Source organism: Mytilus trossulus, chromosome 6 (assembly GCF_036588685.1).
Source record: "Mytilus trossulus isolate FHL-02 chromosome 6, PNRI_Mtr1.1.1.hap1, whole genome shotgun sequence".
Classification (NCBI taxonomy): domain Eukaryota; kingdom Metazoa; phylum Mollusca; class Bivalvia; order Mytilida; family Mytilidae; genus Mytilus; species Mytilus trossulus.
Window position 1 is genome coordinate 75,923,330 of NC_086378.1, and position 17,899 is coordinate 75,941,228.

At 32.6% G+C, this 17,899-nt stretch overlaps 1 protein-coding gene across 1 annotated transcript; it reads left to right on the plus strand.

Annotated features, from left to right (window-relative positions):
* Window positions 1-6,121: 6,121 nt before the first annotated feature.
* On the plus strand, window positions 6,122-11,082 carry LOC134721856 (uncharacterized). Its single transcript, XM_063585112.1, has 6 exons — window positions 6,122-6,420; window positions 6,672-6,936; window positions 8,182-8,372; window positions 9,511-9,603; window positions 10,205-10,318; window positions 10,828-11,082. The coding sequence occupies exons 1-6, from the start codon at window positions 6,173-6,175 to the stop codon at window positions 10,967-10,969; spliced, it is 1,053 nt and encodes a 350-aa protein (XP_063441182.1). The 5' UTR covers window positions 6,122-6,172; the 3' UTR covers window positions 10,970-11,082.
* The last annotated feature ends 6,817 nt before the right edge of the window (window positions 11,083-17,899 follow it).

A 17,899-nucleotide genomic window follows, 5' to 3' on the forward strand; every position in this document is an offset into this window, starting at 1 on the left:
TAATTGTATGCATGGATCTCTCTGAAATTGTACCACAATGTACAATATAACAAAGCAGAGGCTGGGATTAAGTTTTGGGTTAATTGCCCAAAATATGTAGGAATAAGGGGCCAAAAAAGGATGTTTCTAGTTTCCAAACAATCATGACATTAACTTGTGTTTAAGTGTATGGATCTCTCTGAAATTGTACTACAAGGTTCAATACTGCAATGGAAAGCATGGGATTGAGTTAAAGGGTTTATTGCTCCAAGGGTGTTTAAAAAAATGGGGGGGGGGGGGTTGTTTACCATTTTTTGAAGGGCTTCCTTTTTTAGCTCACCTGGCCTACAAGGCCATGTGAGCTTTTCTCATCACTTGGCATCCGTCTCCGTCGACGTCGTCGTTGTCATCTGTCGTCGTTAACAATTTTTCAAACATCTTCTCCTCTGAAACGACTGAATGGATTTGAATGAAACTTAGCGTGATTGTTCCTTAGATTATCCTGCACAAAGTGTGTGCTTTGATTTTTGATCCGTCAAAAAACATGGCCGCCGTTACTTAAAATAGAATATAGGGGTCAAATGCAGTTTTTGGCTTAATTCTCAAAAACGAAAGCATTTAGAGCAAATCTGACATGGAGTAAAAATGTTCATTAGGTCAACATCTATCAGCCCTGAAATTTTCAGATGAATCAAACAACCAATTGTTGGGTTGCTGCCACTTAATTGGTAATTTTAAGGAAATTTTGCAGTTTTGGTCATTATCTTGAATATTATTATAGATAAAGATAAACTGTAAACAGCAAAAATGATCAGCAAAGTAAGATCTACCAAATAAGTTAAATATGACCAAAATTGTCAATTGACCCCTTAAGGGGTTATTGTCCTTTAATGACAATTTTTCACAATTTGTTCATCATATTTGCTAACTTTAAAAAATCTTCTCCTCTGAAACTACTGAATGGATTTGGTTAAAACTTAGCATGATTGTTCCTTAGATTATCCTGCACAAAGTGTGTGCTTTGATTTTTGATCCGTCAAAAAACATGGCCGCCGTTACTTAAAATAGAACATAGGGGTCAAATGCAGTTTTTGGCTTAATTCTCAAAAACGAAAGCATTTAGAGCAAATCTGACATGGAGTAAAAATGTTCATTAGGTCAACATCTATCAGCCCTGAAATTTTCAGATGAATCAAACAACCAATTGTTGGGTTGCTGCCACTTCATTGGTTATTTTAAGGAAATTTTGCAGTTTTGGTCATTATCTTGAATATTATTATAAAGATAAACTGTAAACAGCAAAAATGATCAGCAAAGTAAGATCTACAAATAAGTTAAAATGACCAAAATTGTCAATTGACCCCTTAAGGGGTTATTGTCCTTTAATGACAATTTTTCACAATTTGTTCATCATATTTGCTAACTTTAAAAAATCTTCTCCTCTAAAACTACTCTACTAAATTCAACCAAACTTCAACTGAATGATCAGTCATGTCAGTAGGGTGTATAAAATAAAGCTTGTGCTTTATTTTTTATTTCGTCAAAAAACATGGCCGTCATGGCTAAAAATAGATCACAGGGTAAAATGCATTTTTTGGCTTATATCTCAAAAACTCCAGCATTTAGAGCAAATAAGACAAGATGTTAAAGTATTTATTAGCTCAAGGTTACCTGTCCTGTAATTTTCAGCCGAATTGGGTTACTGGTTTTACAGGTATAATGCCCCTGAATTGATGATTTTAAAGAAATTTTGCAGTTTTTGGTTATTATCTTGAATACTATTATAGATACAGATAAACTGTTAATAACAAAAATGTTAAGCAAAGTAAGATCTACAAATAAGTCAATTTGACCAAAATTGTCAATTGACCCCTTAAGGAGTTATTGCCCTTTAAAGACTTTTTTTCACAATTTGTTCATCATGTTGACTTACTTTAAAAAATCTTCTCCTTTGAAACTGTAGTATCAATTTCAGCCAAACTTAGGCTAAATGAGTTTCACAGTATCTAGTATGAATTTTATATTTCATTTCCTTGTATGTCAAGAAACATAGCTCCTATGGCTAAAATAGAACATAGGAGAAAATGATTTTTTTTTTGCTTTTGAAGAAAATAGGACGATTCAAAGAACATTTAAATAAATTGAAAAGCCAAAATAATCATTGATGAGAGATTTAACCCAAAAAAATAAGGTGAGCGATTCAGGCTCTTGAGAGCCTCTTGTTTCAAAAATTTTCAAATTTTGAATTTTGAAAAGTTTCAAGAAGAAATTTTCAATTGCACAGTATTGTGCAATAGATTTGTTAGATCTTTGATCACATTATTTTGTGACAAAAACCTATATCATGTAAAAAAATTGATCACTATCCAAATTCAGACAGCATCAAGCTTGAACATTGTGACCAAATTTGCCCCAACTGTTCAGGGTTCAACCACTGGGGTCGTATAAAGCTGCGCCCTGTGGAGCACCTGGTTAACAGCTAGGATAAATTTTTTTAGGATAACTCCTTGCAACTAGGAAATAAAAAATATCATTCTGCTCATACATTGACAAGAATTTATTTGTACTTCACATTCTCCTATTTGGCATGTTTGGTATTTCAGTTTAATAAAAAAAAAATGATGCTCATAAAAAAAATTGAAAGGCTAAAGAAATAGATTACTTTTTCTGATTGCTTTACAGAGGTGGTTATCTGAAATATATGCTAGTAACTTTAAGTTCCTTCTACAATGTACCAACAAAAAGCTGCCAAAAAAGATTTGTATGACTGTTTATCAAAAATCACTTTAAAGCATACATATTTCATTTTGTTAAGGGACCAGCTGAAGGACGAATCAGGGTGCTGGAGATTCTCCCTATATTGAAGACCCATTGGTGGCCTATAGCTGTTGTCTGCTCTATGGTGGGGTTGTTTTACATTGGACACTTAATTAGCCCATTACCAGTAAATACATGGTATTCTAGTTTAGGATCTGATGATTGAAATGAACTAAATTCATGTCTATATAAAGCTTATGTCATAACAATAGCTATTTCAATTTACCTCCATTAATGGAATAGGTGGTGAAGTGTCATTTTCCATCCAACCACACGTCCAACTGTAACATATCTCTCCTGTCACCAAAATTATCCTGGCATCCCTCTCCGGTTAAAAAGTAACCTTTTAATCCTTCTTCTTGAAAAAAAGTTACCGTTTTGTATCAATATCTGTCACAGCGTAAGCTTTGCATTCTTCTGATTCAAAGTTATTTGATGTATCCCTCACCTTTTACAAAGTTGGCATCATGTTTTTTATGCCATACAACTTGTTCTGCCGATGGTTTTAATCAATTCACTTGGACATGTATTTTTATTTTGTATTGAAATATGCATGGTGAATATTTGCCACTGGGCGTCGAGGAAAAAATCAAGATGTAATGAAGTAAGTTTGGTAATACCATGCAAAATGGATAGCATTATGTATTGGAAAACACCTGACATTGACAGTAGTTATGAATACCAAAGGACCAAGGTTGGTGTAGTTTGCAGAGTAAACAAAGGTTAAAACAAACCCAAATGAATACGAATTTACACTAGAGTACCTAGTATGAATATTATGCAGTAAAGCAGATCTGGACAATTCTCTTACGCAAACTAATTGCACTTATTATTGTGACTTGACTGGTGGAGATTTGCTCTTCGCCATTTGCAACTTATAAAAAAAATCTAACCAAATTCCAATTTGTTTTATTAAACCAAACTTTTCAAATGGTCAGAACTTTGTACAAACTGCTGTAGAATACTACAGTCAAGTGGTGAACGTGCAAGGTGATATAATAAAGCAGACTTTTAGACTTTAATGCTACTTTTAAGTTATTGTGAAAATTCAGTCTAACAGTTTGTACAGAAATTTTATAGTAATTGTCATGCTAAAGGTGACGGGTAGTAATTTTGATTTGCTATACAAATGTTCAAACTAAGCATTCATATAATTTTACTTGGAAAAACTAGACATCATTTGAATTAAAACATTTCATTTCAGTAAAGTATGTGAATTAGTTGGATTATGAAAAAAAATGCAATTTGGTTAGAATTTTGAGATAGTTGCAATAGGTGGAGAGCAACACTAACATTCATTTGCAATCATACCACATCTTCTTTTTTTATATTAAAGTCACAGTAATACATACAAGAAGTTTATACTTGTAATAATGTGTATGTCATTACGAAAATAACTTTCCCAATCATTCAATTTTAACTATTACAGCTATTGCTAAATCCTTGGGATGTGTTTTCGTTGATTACGAAAATAACTTTCCCAATCATTCAATTTTAACTATTACAGCTATCATGCTAAATCCTTGGGATGTGTTTTCGTTGATTTTATTCTCTGATGCATGATTTTTTATTATTAATTGTTTTTGGCTTTTACTAGATGTCAGTAACTGCGAGTACTCTCAGATCGTATTTTCTTGTTAATTCGACCTGTTGATACTGTCTATAATTCTTTTTTGTTATTTTATATTAATATGGATCTGGTCTAAATACCAGCTTTGATTATTTGGAATATCTTCTAATTTTCACTTATTCGTACTACATTTGTATAAACTTCAAGATTTACCTGTATTATTAGAACCGTTTTTTTTCAAAAGTGATTATTTTCGAAGGGTAAAATATTTCGCAGTTTTGTCTTGCCATGGCTTTGTTTGGATATGTTTGTTTGCTTTTTGGCCTTCACATGATGTTTGTCCTTAATATTTTATTAACTGAGCATTTCCATTCAGATATCGCAGATCAAATTTACTCGTTCATAGTGTGTTAATTTACGTTTTTTGATTGAGTTAAGCCTGCTAATTGATATTTTATCGTGTGTTTTTCTATGTTGTGATGTTATGCTACAGAAAAGGGGAGAAGGTTCAGTACCATTAAAACGTTTAACCCCGCTGCAAATGTTTGCACCTGTCCTAAGTCATGAATATTTCGCAGTTTTGTCTTGCCATGGATTTGTTTGGATATGTTTGTTTGCTTTTTGGCCTTCAATGTATGTCCTTAATATTTTATTAACTGAGCATTTCCATTCAGATATCGCAGATCAAATTTACTCGATCATAGTGTGTTAATTTACGTTTTTTGATTGAGTTAAGCCTGCTAATTGATATTTTATCGTGTGTTTTTCTATGTTGTGATGTTATGCTACAGAAAAGGGGAGAAGGTTCAGTACCATTAAAACGTTTAACCCCGCTGCAAATGTTTGCACCAGTCCTAAGTCAGGAATCTGGTGTACAGTTTTTGTCGTTTGTTTATGTAATTTATACATGTTTCTCGTTTCTCGTTTTTTTTTAATATAAATTAGCCCGTTGGTTTCCCGTTTGAATGGTTTTACACTAGTAATTTTGGGGCCCTTTATAGCTTGTTGTTCGGTGTGAGACAAGACTCCGTGTTGAAGGCCGTACATTGGCCTATAATGGATTACTTTTATAAATTGTTATTTGGATGGAGTGTTGTCTCATTGACACTCACACCACATCTTCCTATATTTATTCAATTTGACGTTTTCTTGAAAATCCGACAAATTCGTTCCCGTTTGGTATTATAGATTGTTCATAAATAACTCGGTATATAGAGTTGCAGATAGTACAACTGTCATACATATTTATCTTTCAAATGAAATGTGTTCAACTTAACCTTAAATATTTGTTTAACTAATCTCTTGCAATAAAAGTGAAAGATGTCAAATATAATTATTTCAAATTTATCGAAATTACTTTATATGAAGACTACATAAAACACATACGACTGTCAGTGGTGATCAGTACATGCAGTTCTGTTTAAATAAAATCCGAACGAGATGTTTTATTTAAATTTCTTTTATTTTGATAAAGCATTTTTTTTTAAATAACATAAGCATTAAAAGCAATCTGATTACACATTTTCGAATATGGTTCATAACGGAGACAAAATTAATACTGAGCAATAGTTTCTACTTTTCGGTGTTGATGGACATTTTTTTTATTAACAAAGAGGATAAAAAGATTTGCAGTCGACCAGTAAAACATCTGTCTTTGAGAACTAGATGAAAAAGACTGAGTACAACTATTTTAATCAAATATTGAATAACTTACATTAGTGTATTCATACTGATTATGATTGCAACGTTAGTGGGAACACGTCATAGTACACCCTAGAAACGGCGACGTCGGATAGGAGCAGTACGATGGTGGAGTCCACGGTAGTGGAAACTCTTCATCAGATTCCGACATCAACGTACAGATATAGTTATAAAGGCGACAAAAAAACTCTACCACCAATTAAGTACTACCAGCTTAAGTCTATCGTTCATCGGTATGCTAGACAACAACCACCGAGACACTTCCCTATAGAACCAATTACACCACATAGAATTCTTCAGGATGAAAAAGGACCAGCTCTGGGATTAGGAACGAAGGGTTCAAATACACAACAGTAAGGATTCTGAAGCATCTTTGCCGTTCGGATGAGTACTTTTTATGGCTTTCTTTTAATCAACTTTGTAGGTAACTGTTGGTCTCGATCTTTTCTTTTTGTTTTACTTTAAAGAAAATGCAACTAATGTGTTTTTGACTACTCCAAAAAAAGCCGCAATTCATAAACTGAAAACATTTCATGCTGATTTAATTACAGATATCGGTATACTGTCATGTCAACGAATTAATTTTTTTCTATTGTATTTGTAGATATTTAGAACCGAAAACTATAACACAAACTCCTGCACCACAGAACATATCTTCAGTCAGACCAAAAAGCTCTGACAAAACAAAACAAAATGGCAGAAAAATTCGTAATGAGAGGTTAACTACAGCTGGTTCAAAGAAAACAAGTCTTTTTCAAACAAACTTTGGTCATTTGGATTCTAATTATGTTAATTCACTGCTGCACAAGTATCAATGGACGTCTGCCACCAAACAAGCTAACGGAGAAGCTTGTCTACCAGTCACAAAAGTAAGCGTCTTAAAAATCAGTTTTAGTGACAAAACAAACTAATAAATAAAACAAAATGAAATGTCAAATGTTACAATATCAAGTATGCAAAGCGTTGTTCTGATATATATTACGGAAAATCAATCAATGCATAAGGAGAGGAACAAAGTATAAACTAAGTGACTTTCAATAATAAAGGCAAAATACTTCGTTTCCTCTGCACATTTTAAGCTGCTCATCAATTTCTAGCAGTTCAACTGTTATACATCTAGAAAGCTATTTTAATACTATTAGTATTAGGACTATGCTCACTTGCCTCCCATATCAGCACATCAATGGTCTAAAACAAGCTATTTTGTTTTAAAAACGCTTCTACATTACGGGAGTCTTATAAAAATTACTGAAAATACACTTGTTTTCGTGGTAGACTTTCAGTCTTGCAGTTGATTGAGTGAGTATTCCCGACGTTTGCATCCAATCAGATAAAATTATATCTTTCATCATGCTATACGCTTCATGTACTCAACCATTTTTTTCAAAAGTTAACCTTTGAAAGCTTACTGGCGTCATCGTGTCCTTGTAAAATATAATAAACGAATACTGTCAAGACACCCCCCCCCCCTTTTTGTAAATTCAGAAATTATTGCATGCATTTCTTATTGCGATTTTGTCAATTTTGACTTAAATGCGAATAAAAATTTATGATTTTGAGAAAAATCCTGTTTACTGATTCATATTAAATATTTCAAAATGCGAGTTTACATTATTGCGTTTACAACTCTGTCGCATTTTTCGCAATAATAAAATCCTCGCTATAATTTCTGAATTTACAACATATTTTAAGTTTATTTTCTATGCAACACTAGTTTCCCTGTTTCCTCTTCATAAATTGTTAAAATATAACTTTACAAAATATATTGGAAATTTGCGCTTAATTGATTGGGGAACATGACATTTGTCACCCGTTGATCTTAAACACCGGAGAAGTCACATCGGTGGTTTATAGTGGATTTGTGTTGCTTTTGTTTAGTTTTTTAAAAATATTGTTTTAATAACTGAGTTGTATGTGTACTAAGTTTCAAGTTGATTGGACTTCAACTTATCGAAAGCTACCTCGACTCAAAACTTTAACTTCAAGGACAAAAAAATAACCTAAAGCGGGACAGACTGACTGGCGAACGGACGCACAAACCGAAAAAAAAGATACTGCCCATAAATGGGGCATAGTTAATGCAAGACAAGTCACAACTGTTTCTTGTTATACAGGTTGCCCCGCCTACGTCTGTTATAGAGAAGAAGGCAGATATGATACGTCTGAGTGGACAGCGATACGAGTCGTCAGTCGGAGACTGGCAAAATGCTGTGTTGTGGGACAGGATACAACTGAGAGGTCATGTGCTTCATGCAGATCTTAAGGAGAAGTCAATTGGTATGCCAGAAAAAATCTTACTGAAAAGGTAAAAAACTGATTTAATAAATAACGTGACCCTGATTTTCAGACCTTAGAAAATAAAAATCGTTTTGTTGCAACTTGGAAAACTTAAGGTGGCAAAATCAATACATTATCAGTTCTATGTGGTAGAAACCTTTGCTTTGTTAGAAATTCTTTTTTCATATACCAGATCTAGAGTAACCCATTAGACAATTTTCACCAGTCTATATATGAATAATAAGATGTAGTACGAGTACCAATGAGATAACCTTCCATCCAAGTTACAATTTGGAAAAAGCAAACAATTATAGCTCAAAGTGCAGCCTTCAACAGGGAGCCTTAGCTCACACCGAACAGCAAGCTATAAAGCGCTTTTTAAAGTTTTACAATTTCAAGAGAACACATTTCGTATCATTAATAACATATTTTGAAACTTTTTTTTATTGCAGGTATGATTGATGGACGTTTACAATATATGTAGCGGACCTTTTGCATTTTGTCTTTTGACCCAGACTGGGTGCTTTCCAAAACTCGAATCAAGATATTACACATACTAATCATTTTAAAATTTAATCATAATTAATACAGATTGTAGTATTTAAGGTTTGAGATTAAAGAAGGTCAGGTCGTATTATGCTATTTAAAAGTTGTACATTTAACTACTGACCTTGTCAAGTGGAATTTTAGTATATCAAACATTTAAAGATACAATTTACGCGTGTTTATATTTTGATTTTAGGGAAAATTTAGCATGTATTCCAGGTTAGTGATATATTTAGATTTCTTATACTGTGGATTCGCTATTATTCGGCGGATATCAGTTTTCGTGGATTTAGTGGGTACAGATGAACCACCAAATTAATGTTTAAAGAATTACAACTTTACTATGGGGTTGTATTCAGACTTTAGCAAAACCACGAAATTAAATATCCACGAGCATGCAAGTTTTCCTTAATTTACGAAAATTGGTCCGAACGAAAATAAATGAATCCACATTGTATAATAGTTTTATTTTATAACATATTTACTCAAATGTTGTATATGAATAATAGACGAATGGCCGTCAATGAGACAGCAACTGAACGACATAAATAAAAATTAAAAAAAACCTTGTGGTTTATTTCGATGTTAGGCGCGATCCATAATTCATCATTTCATTTTAGGATAAACGAAGGGAAACTTGCAGAGAAAAGACCAAGAATTAATTCTCCAAAAATTAGGAAACTTTTAGAAGATAACAAAATTCACAAAATCTAGTAAGTATAAACCACACAACATACACACTGTGGAATCACTGTGTAACATATGTCCACAATTTCACCAAAAACTATCAACTTAGTTAACAGGAATTCAAATGTGCAAACATGGTCAAAGAACACTTTCAATGATAACTTTACTTCGAACCAAATTACACCAACATGCATTGAGTGTGTAGGTAAAAGTAATATATTTTGTTTGCTTGCCTTCTAGCTTAGCGAAGGTTAGCTATACTACCCTCCATTCCGATCGTTCTAGTCCTATAGACAGACAGATAGATTAGTTATATATCGACCAAGTCTACACTTAAAGGAGGGTAGTATACCTAATCTTTGATTGATAACTTCACGGTTCAGCTAATAAGCAAGACCTTAACATACACACTATGTTCGGGTTGTTGTCTCTTTGACACATTCCCCATTTCCATTCTCAATTTTACACTCAATGCATTTTGCTGTAATTAAGGTAGAATACTGAACTTTATACGTACATATATAAGCATTTAATCAGACATATAAGTAAACAAAATTCTGGGTTTGTAAACTGATATCCGAATTGGCAACTAAGTATCAATTGGTTTTTTTGTTTTGAAAATTGCAGCGTGCGTCAATGTCCTGGATATGCTGGTTTTGTTCCTCGACAGCCACCTAAAATAGAAATGGAACGGGAACCAGAGCGGACACATATGACCAGTGTCATGAAGGCTTCGTATAGGTTCGTATCTTCTTTTAAAAGATATTGAAATATTAGGCACTATTTAGACACGTGGATTATCGTCCTTGGCATAATTGATTGATTTTTTTACTTTAAGTCCAGTGGCAAATATTTCATGCATATTCAGGACGATCACATGCATGATAGCTGATTGATTAGTTCTTATCAAAGGCAGCTTCTGGTTAATTTAGGAGATAGTGTTAATATATATAATTATAGATGTTTACAGTTTAGAGTTTCGAATCGAAAGCAATGCGAAGTAGGCTTGGATCAAAATCACAAACACGGTATGATCGTCCGTCAAAAAATTTAATTACAAAACATGCAAATCCCCTCCCTAAATCAGAAGGGGAAAAACAAAATCTGCATCGATAATTTAAACTGATACATTTGAATGCTATCCTAGATATACAAGTCTTTCGTTATATACTGCTGTGTTAAATAAATATCAATTATATGACGAAAAAATTAACAGCTACGTGTAAAACATGTAATTTATTTTCTTGCAGAGAATTGCCTGGTAAGGAGTATAGACCACAGAATTTTGCGAGGAAAGGACCAATGTCTAAGACTGTTACACTTACTTATCCGTTCAATCCATTCAACAAAGTCACGTGTGAACCAGTGTTAGTGAAATCATACCAACCATGATTATATATGATGGCGGAGTGTAAAAACGAAAATAAATACAGAAAAAAAATCATTCATTTCCATTTATTGACAAAGTTCCAAAGTATTGTGTTACATTAAATTCATAAATGTTATATTGACTTATTTTCTTTATATTTAGTTTCTATTATTCTTTTTTCATTTAAAACAAAAGTATTGACTATATGCACTACTTAATTTATTGGTTAGGTGTACGCTAAGTCAGGGGTTCTTTATACATTTTATATAGTACAACTTAAAAATAAAGAAACTGCAATTAGTTTAAAATAAATAAATAAATAAATAAATAATCTTTATTTCAAGAGGATGATCCCATTAGTTAAAACTAATCTTCCTGAGAGTCCTCAAAATAATAATAACATAGTTATAAGTACAAACAGTATAATAAAGTTATATTATACACAATATACCATTGTATTGAAATAATAATGAAAATGCATATTAATTTGCACAATTGATGAAAAATTTGTAACATTTTGTTTTAAAAGATACAAGTGTATCACTCATTTTGATTTCATTTGGTAAACTGTTCCATATTTGAGAACCTGAATATGTAAATGTTTTCTTTAAAAAATTTGTTTTTGGTTTTGGAAGATTTAATAGTTTTTCATCAGCTGAACGTAAGTTATAGTTTTGATTATTAGTAAAATGAAAATTTTCTTCTAAATAGTTAGGAACCATGCCATTAACTGATTTAAATACAAGTATTGCCTTTTGGTATTGAATTCGTTTTTCAACATTTAACCAGTGTAAACTTTTAAACAATAAACTGGATGATGTCATTATGTCAGCTTCTACTATAACCCTAGCAGATTTCTTTAATAATTTATTAAGTTTATTTATTCCACTTTCACAACAACTTCCCCATATATTGCAACAATAATCAAATAATGGCAGAATATAAGCATTAAAATAGATAATACGTATATGCATAGGTAAATATTTTCTTATTTTTTGTAATAAGTTGATTCTATTTGATATAGTAATTGACATTTTATCTATTTGCTGATTCCAATTTAAGTTTTTGTCAATATATAAACCAAGTAGTTTTTCACAATCTACATTTTCTATTTGTTCATTTGAAATATTTATATCTAAACTGTTTCCAGTTAAACAAAGCCTTTGTTTTGAACCAATAATCATTGATTTACCGTTGACTTTTTGGCATTTAATTTCATACAATTTTGCAAACACCAGTTTTCAATAACATGAATATCATTTTGAAGGTTAGAAGCTATCTGAATTACATCATTACCTCTACAATGTAATGTAGAATCGTCTGCATATAAATCTATTAATGAATGTTCTATATTAAGTGGTAAATCATTGATATATAAAATAAATAACAGAGGGCCCAGGATAGAACCTTGTGGTACACCCGTTTTTATGCATTTAGTATTAGACATGACGTTATTGACCTTAACTTGTTGATTTCGTTCAAACAAGTATGACTTAAACCAGTCTAGTGTACTACTTGAAACATTATAATATTCAAGTTTTTTCAATAAAATTATATGATTAACCAGATCAAAAGCTTTCTTTAAATCTAAAAATATAACTCCGTTTATCTCTCCATTATCTATATTTGCTAACCATTCATCTACTAATTTAGTAAGTGCAGTAGTACACGAATGCTTAGGTCTGAAACCTGACTGTGTAGTATTAAGAAGGTCATTGCTATTTAAAATTTAAAATTTAAAAGTTTACAATCGTGACCTTAATTTTTTCTTGTTTTATATCCTAACTACCGAACATGCCGCAGCTGAGTCACAATGATGGTGGTGTGTCTCTTAATAGTAGCAATTATTTATAAACAGTAGTAAGCATTAAAGACAATCTTCATTTGTACTAATAAAAACATACTAGTCTCTCGCTGAATAACTTTCAAAGAACAGAATTTCTGATTGCGCAGTTCCCCTTTACGGTTAAAATTTGATGGTTAAGTGAACTGATTTCAGGATGGATACAAAGATATGGGGTATATAATGTTGGTGAGACTGCAACGGAAAAAAAATATTAGTAACAAAAAGATAGAATCATATTCAAAACAGTGTGGTCTTGGCCATTGATTGACGACCTAAATTATCCCATTGACTGGGACAGATTAGGTGAACGTTTGTCTGTAACGACCATTGCACACTTCTTACTTATTATAGAATTTAAACTGTGGGATCACCAAAGGTTCTTAACGCCTTTAATAATAAAATAATTCGAAAAAATTTTCAGGAATAACCTTTATGTTTTGATTTATATTATTGATATAAATCAACACATCGTATTATTCCGGATTCGTTTTTCGAATTGCTTTTTTTAGGTGTTGAGAACCTTTGGTGACCCCACAGATTCAGTGTCTTTTACAAGTACATAGTGAGCAGTGATTGTTACCGACAAACGTTCATCTAATCTGTCCCAGTCGATGGGACAATTTAGGTCGTCAATCAATGGCCAGGACCACACTGTTTTGAATATGATTCTATGTTGTGTGCAACATAAAAACGTCAACAAGAGACAGGTATAATTTACTAATATCCCAAGTTTTAAATCGTTAACAAGAAATTGAGAAGAAAATTATCAAAATCGAACATCTGCCCAGGCGCGGATCCAGAAGGGGGTCCTGGGTTTGAACCCCCCCCCCCTTTTTGGACGAAACCTTGGAAGATTTAGATATGAAGTCAGTGCCATCAGGTTTTGATAATATTTCATGTAATCTTAACCCAAAAATGTTTTACTTAAAATACAAGTAGACCCTAGTTGTCACGGTTGTACATGGCTTGCTTGTTATTCCAAATTCTGGTATGATTGTAGAACTGTGACGTCGTTTCGACGTCTTGGCATTGCACAGAAAACAAACTTTGAACTAAAGATATTTTCAAAATGATGAATGGAAGTTTTGTCCACCTTTTACCGTGTGATACTAGTTCTGAGATAGGCACTGGTGTGTCCATTTCCTTTGTGTGTGGAAATGTTGCTAGAGAGACGGAAAACCCCAAAAGTAACGTAAACAAAATAGTATGGAAGTTACGGAACAACTTAGTCCTGGAAAATGTTGTGACCTTGACAATATTACTATACGACAGAAATTGTGCGCCACTGAAGCAGGAACTTATTGCTCACAAATACGACAGCAGTTTTACTTCGATAAAGAGAGAAACGTTCGAAGACCCTTGTTATCCACATTGCCATCTGAGTAATTCAGTAGAATGGAAATCTAAAGTAGAGAAGGATTTGGTTGTTTCGGAATGTAGTGAAATAATAACTTTTCTTCGGAAAAACAAGGATGTGTTTTCTCACATAACGAAGTTGCGACTTGTCTGTTGTCATTATATAAATATACCTGACGATTTACAGTTTATGTTCCGAGCGGCTCGCAGACTGACTACAATAGAAAAGGTTGATGAAAACAATGGGGGGGCAGTCTTTGATTTGAATGAGCCCGGAAACTACCATGGATATACACCTTGGAGGTTCTCCATTGGGAACTGATTATTGTACGTATTCAAAAAACGAAATACGGCCGATCTATATTTAAACGTTAGTATTCAATTTACAAACTGAATTGACCACAATCAAAGATGGCTGCCATGTAGTGTGCATTTAAATAAACTTAAGACTAGTCGGTCAATCAATAAAATATAATATTAAAGTCATTAGTGTGATATGTCTTTCGTGCTGACGAGTAAAACCAGAGACATATATACATCTCTGGTAAAGCTATTCAACGAAATCAGAATTTTATTTTTTTGCGAATTTCTATGACATACAATTTATCAGTAGCTCTCGGATCGAAACAGCTAGAAGGCCAAACCGAATAAGGTCATAAAGTCAAAATAGTTAGGCTTTCAATGCTTCATTGGCCCCTTACTTAGAGTTATAGTTCAGTGTTCTCTATGGTTTATAATTATGTTTTATTTTAGAATGGGTTAAAGCTAGTTGTAGAATAAGGTATGGATAAGATGATGATCACTTAATGTTGAGTGCCAATGAGACAACTCTCTACCAGAGATCAATTGACATAAAACGTATTAAAGTGCAATGTTTTCCCATTTAGATCCGAAAAGGAGGAGGATATATATTTTGCTTTAATATAAAAAGTTTGTCGAGAATAACAAGTTAAACGGGTCTTGCTTCTAAAATTCACAATACTTTCTTTAATAGCGGTTCAATTAGATTATGAAATGAAATGATTGTCAGAAAAAAAAGGTTAATTATAATTCATCCAAAAAAAAAAGAAAAAAAAAATTATAATTCATCTCATATGTTTACAAGCTTTGTATGATGTGGAGAGGTATATAGCCACGCTTGATGCCCAATTTTATTTTCACTTTCAATTCTATACACATGAATCTTATTGCAGAGAAATACAAAAAAATCGCAGTCAGCTCACGCTTCCCAAATTTGAAAATTTGATAAAGATGATTTGTTATCCTCTTGTGATACAAAACTTTTTCAAAATTTAAGAACCTCATCTAAACGAACAAACCCAGTCAACGGATTTTTTTATGATACTTTGTGGTCTTGTTGATAGTATTTGAATATCAAGAAAATTCTATCTGAGGAACTAGTATATACAGATGATCCACCATAAATAGCGTACCCCGAATCGACAACGTTAAAAACGTACGAAAATCGTCCAGTGGACAAACTTGCAAGACATTTTATTTCTTTGAAAACGAAGTCGTTTTGACTACGCAAGTTATCAAAAAGTGTGTAGCTGTTTTGTAAAGTTAAAGCACAACTAAGGAACAGCACTATTTAGCATGCAACTAATCTAAATTTTCAATAAATAACGTCGCAAATGACAATTTATTTGTAAAAAAAGGCGAAATCCGACATTGGACATCAAATTCTTGCAAGACATTTGCGAGAAGCCGTTGCATTTTTATATGTAGTGTGAGTGCTCCAAAATTCGATTTTGATATGGTCTATGTATGCACATATGTGACCCGAATTTACACAAACGAAATATCATATGATCTTATATTTTAAAACCTATAAATTTTGATAACTTAACATCTTCCAAAATCTGACCAATATGAACACTATTTTTTTTTCTCCAAAAAATAGCGTTGGTCGTATCAGAAACACATATCCAGTCATGCCAAGAAATTGCCTCCGTTGAAATTCTGCAAACACACCATAGAGAAAGTTACATGGATGATTAATATTGACCATTTGGTATATGGCCGTGTTCTGAGCGACACGTACATGAAGATCATAAATTAATTTCTTGAATGAAATCAAATCTTTATCTACTAATGACTGCCGTAGGGGGTCGACCGGAATTTTTAGCGAGGATTTCTTGGCATGATATTGTTATACTTTATATATGAAGCATATCATTCATTCCAATTTTTGGATATAACACTATTTTGAAGAACACAAACACCCCTGCTAAAGTGATTATGCGTATGGACTGTTACGTCTGACACGCATATTTTTGACGTTTTGTCAATATGTTGTCCTTATTTTAGACTAAAGTAAAATATGACAAAACAATTTGTTCTTTTTTTCGGAATAGTATTTACCTGCCTAGTCTATGGATATATATGTTTTATATAACTTAACTGTCATGATTTTATAGAAAATCTGTTTATAAGTGTGGACTGGTTGATTACACGGTATTGACGCAATAACGTGCGTAACGTCATAATTAACGTCCAGCGGCAAATTAAAGCATTTCAAGACGAGAATCTATTACTGCTATATAAGTATTAACCTTGTTTTGTACAAGACCGGCACCCTGAGCTTAACTTTAAACATACTATTTACAAAGTAACAGTTCGTAGCCTAGGCAAACCAGTCTTTACTCTTACTCCGTAATGCCACGTCCTCCGAGAAAAAGCAGCAAATATTAATTCTCAAGTCTTTGGTTTCGAAGCATTGTGTACCAGGCTGGAATTAATTGGACTAAAAAACTCAGGTTGATACTCATGCAATACTAAATATCAGAAAAACTAAATATTGAATAGATTTTTCAAGTTTATTCTGACAAAAGATTTTGATTCAAATGGATTTACATATGTCTTAAATTTATAAAAGCAGCAAAGGTCGTGCTGTCTTTTAATATGACATAAGGATGTTTACAACCAACGAATTCAATTCACATCTCAAAACCACAAAATGAGAACTAGGAGCAACTGTGGCGATCTAATTCTAATTACACTAACTAAGTATACTATCCATAAAAATCTAGATAGTCGACCTTCCCATGCATGCATGGATAGAAACAAATGCCTGTAACTTATACAATGAGTTTACTCAAAAAAGCCAACAACTGTAAAATTAAACCAGCACAATAATAAGATAAAAAAGCCAGAAAAAGTTATAAAATGTTCTTTGTGGCAAAAGGTAATCTTCTAGTACACGTGATTTAAATGTATTCCATTACACAATTAAAAATATAAAACTGATTTCACTACGATTTACAAATTGAGAAGTCTCTTTTTTGCATCCTGTATCTTGTTCAATCTTTCTCATAGACAAAGTCTAGATTCCTTTCTTATTCACAAACAAGAGTTTTTTTCATGAAAAAACTATGCAAATTTGGGCAATTTGGGCAATTTGGCAAGACTTGTAGCTTAAAAATTAGCATGGTGACCCATAGAGTGGTGTGCTCATTTTCGCCATAACTTTCCACCTGTTTTCGGGAAAAAAAAGTTCTGAAAAGTTAGATTAAAGGATATTTGAAATTACCTAATGTTTTGTCAAAGGGGGACACATATTTGCCGTTTTTCACATCTATTCAAAACCAAATAACTGCAGCTTTAAACAATATTTATCAAATCAATTTCATTATAGATGAAGAGCAGACATTTCAAAGGTGTAACTAAAATTAAGGACAATCAGTCAAAGCTTTACTAAGAAATACCTCATTGAAATCATTTTTTCATGCAGGAAATTGTCCGAAATCGT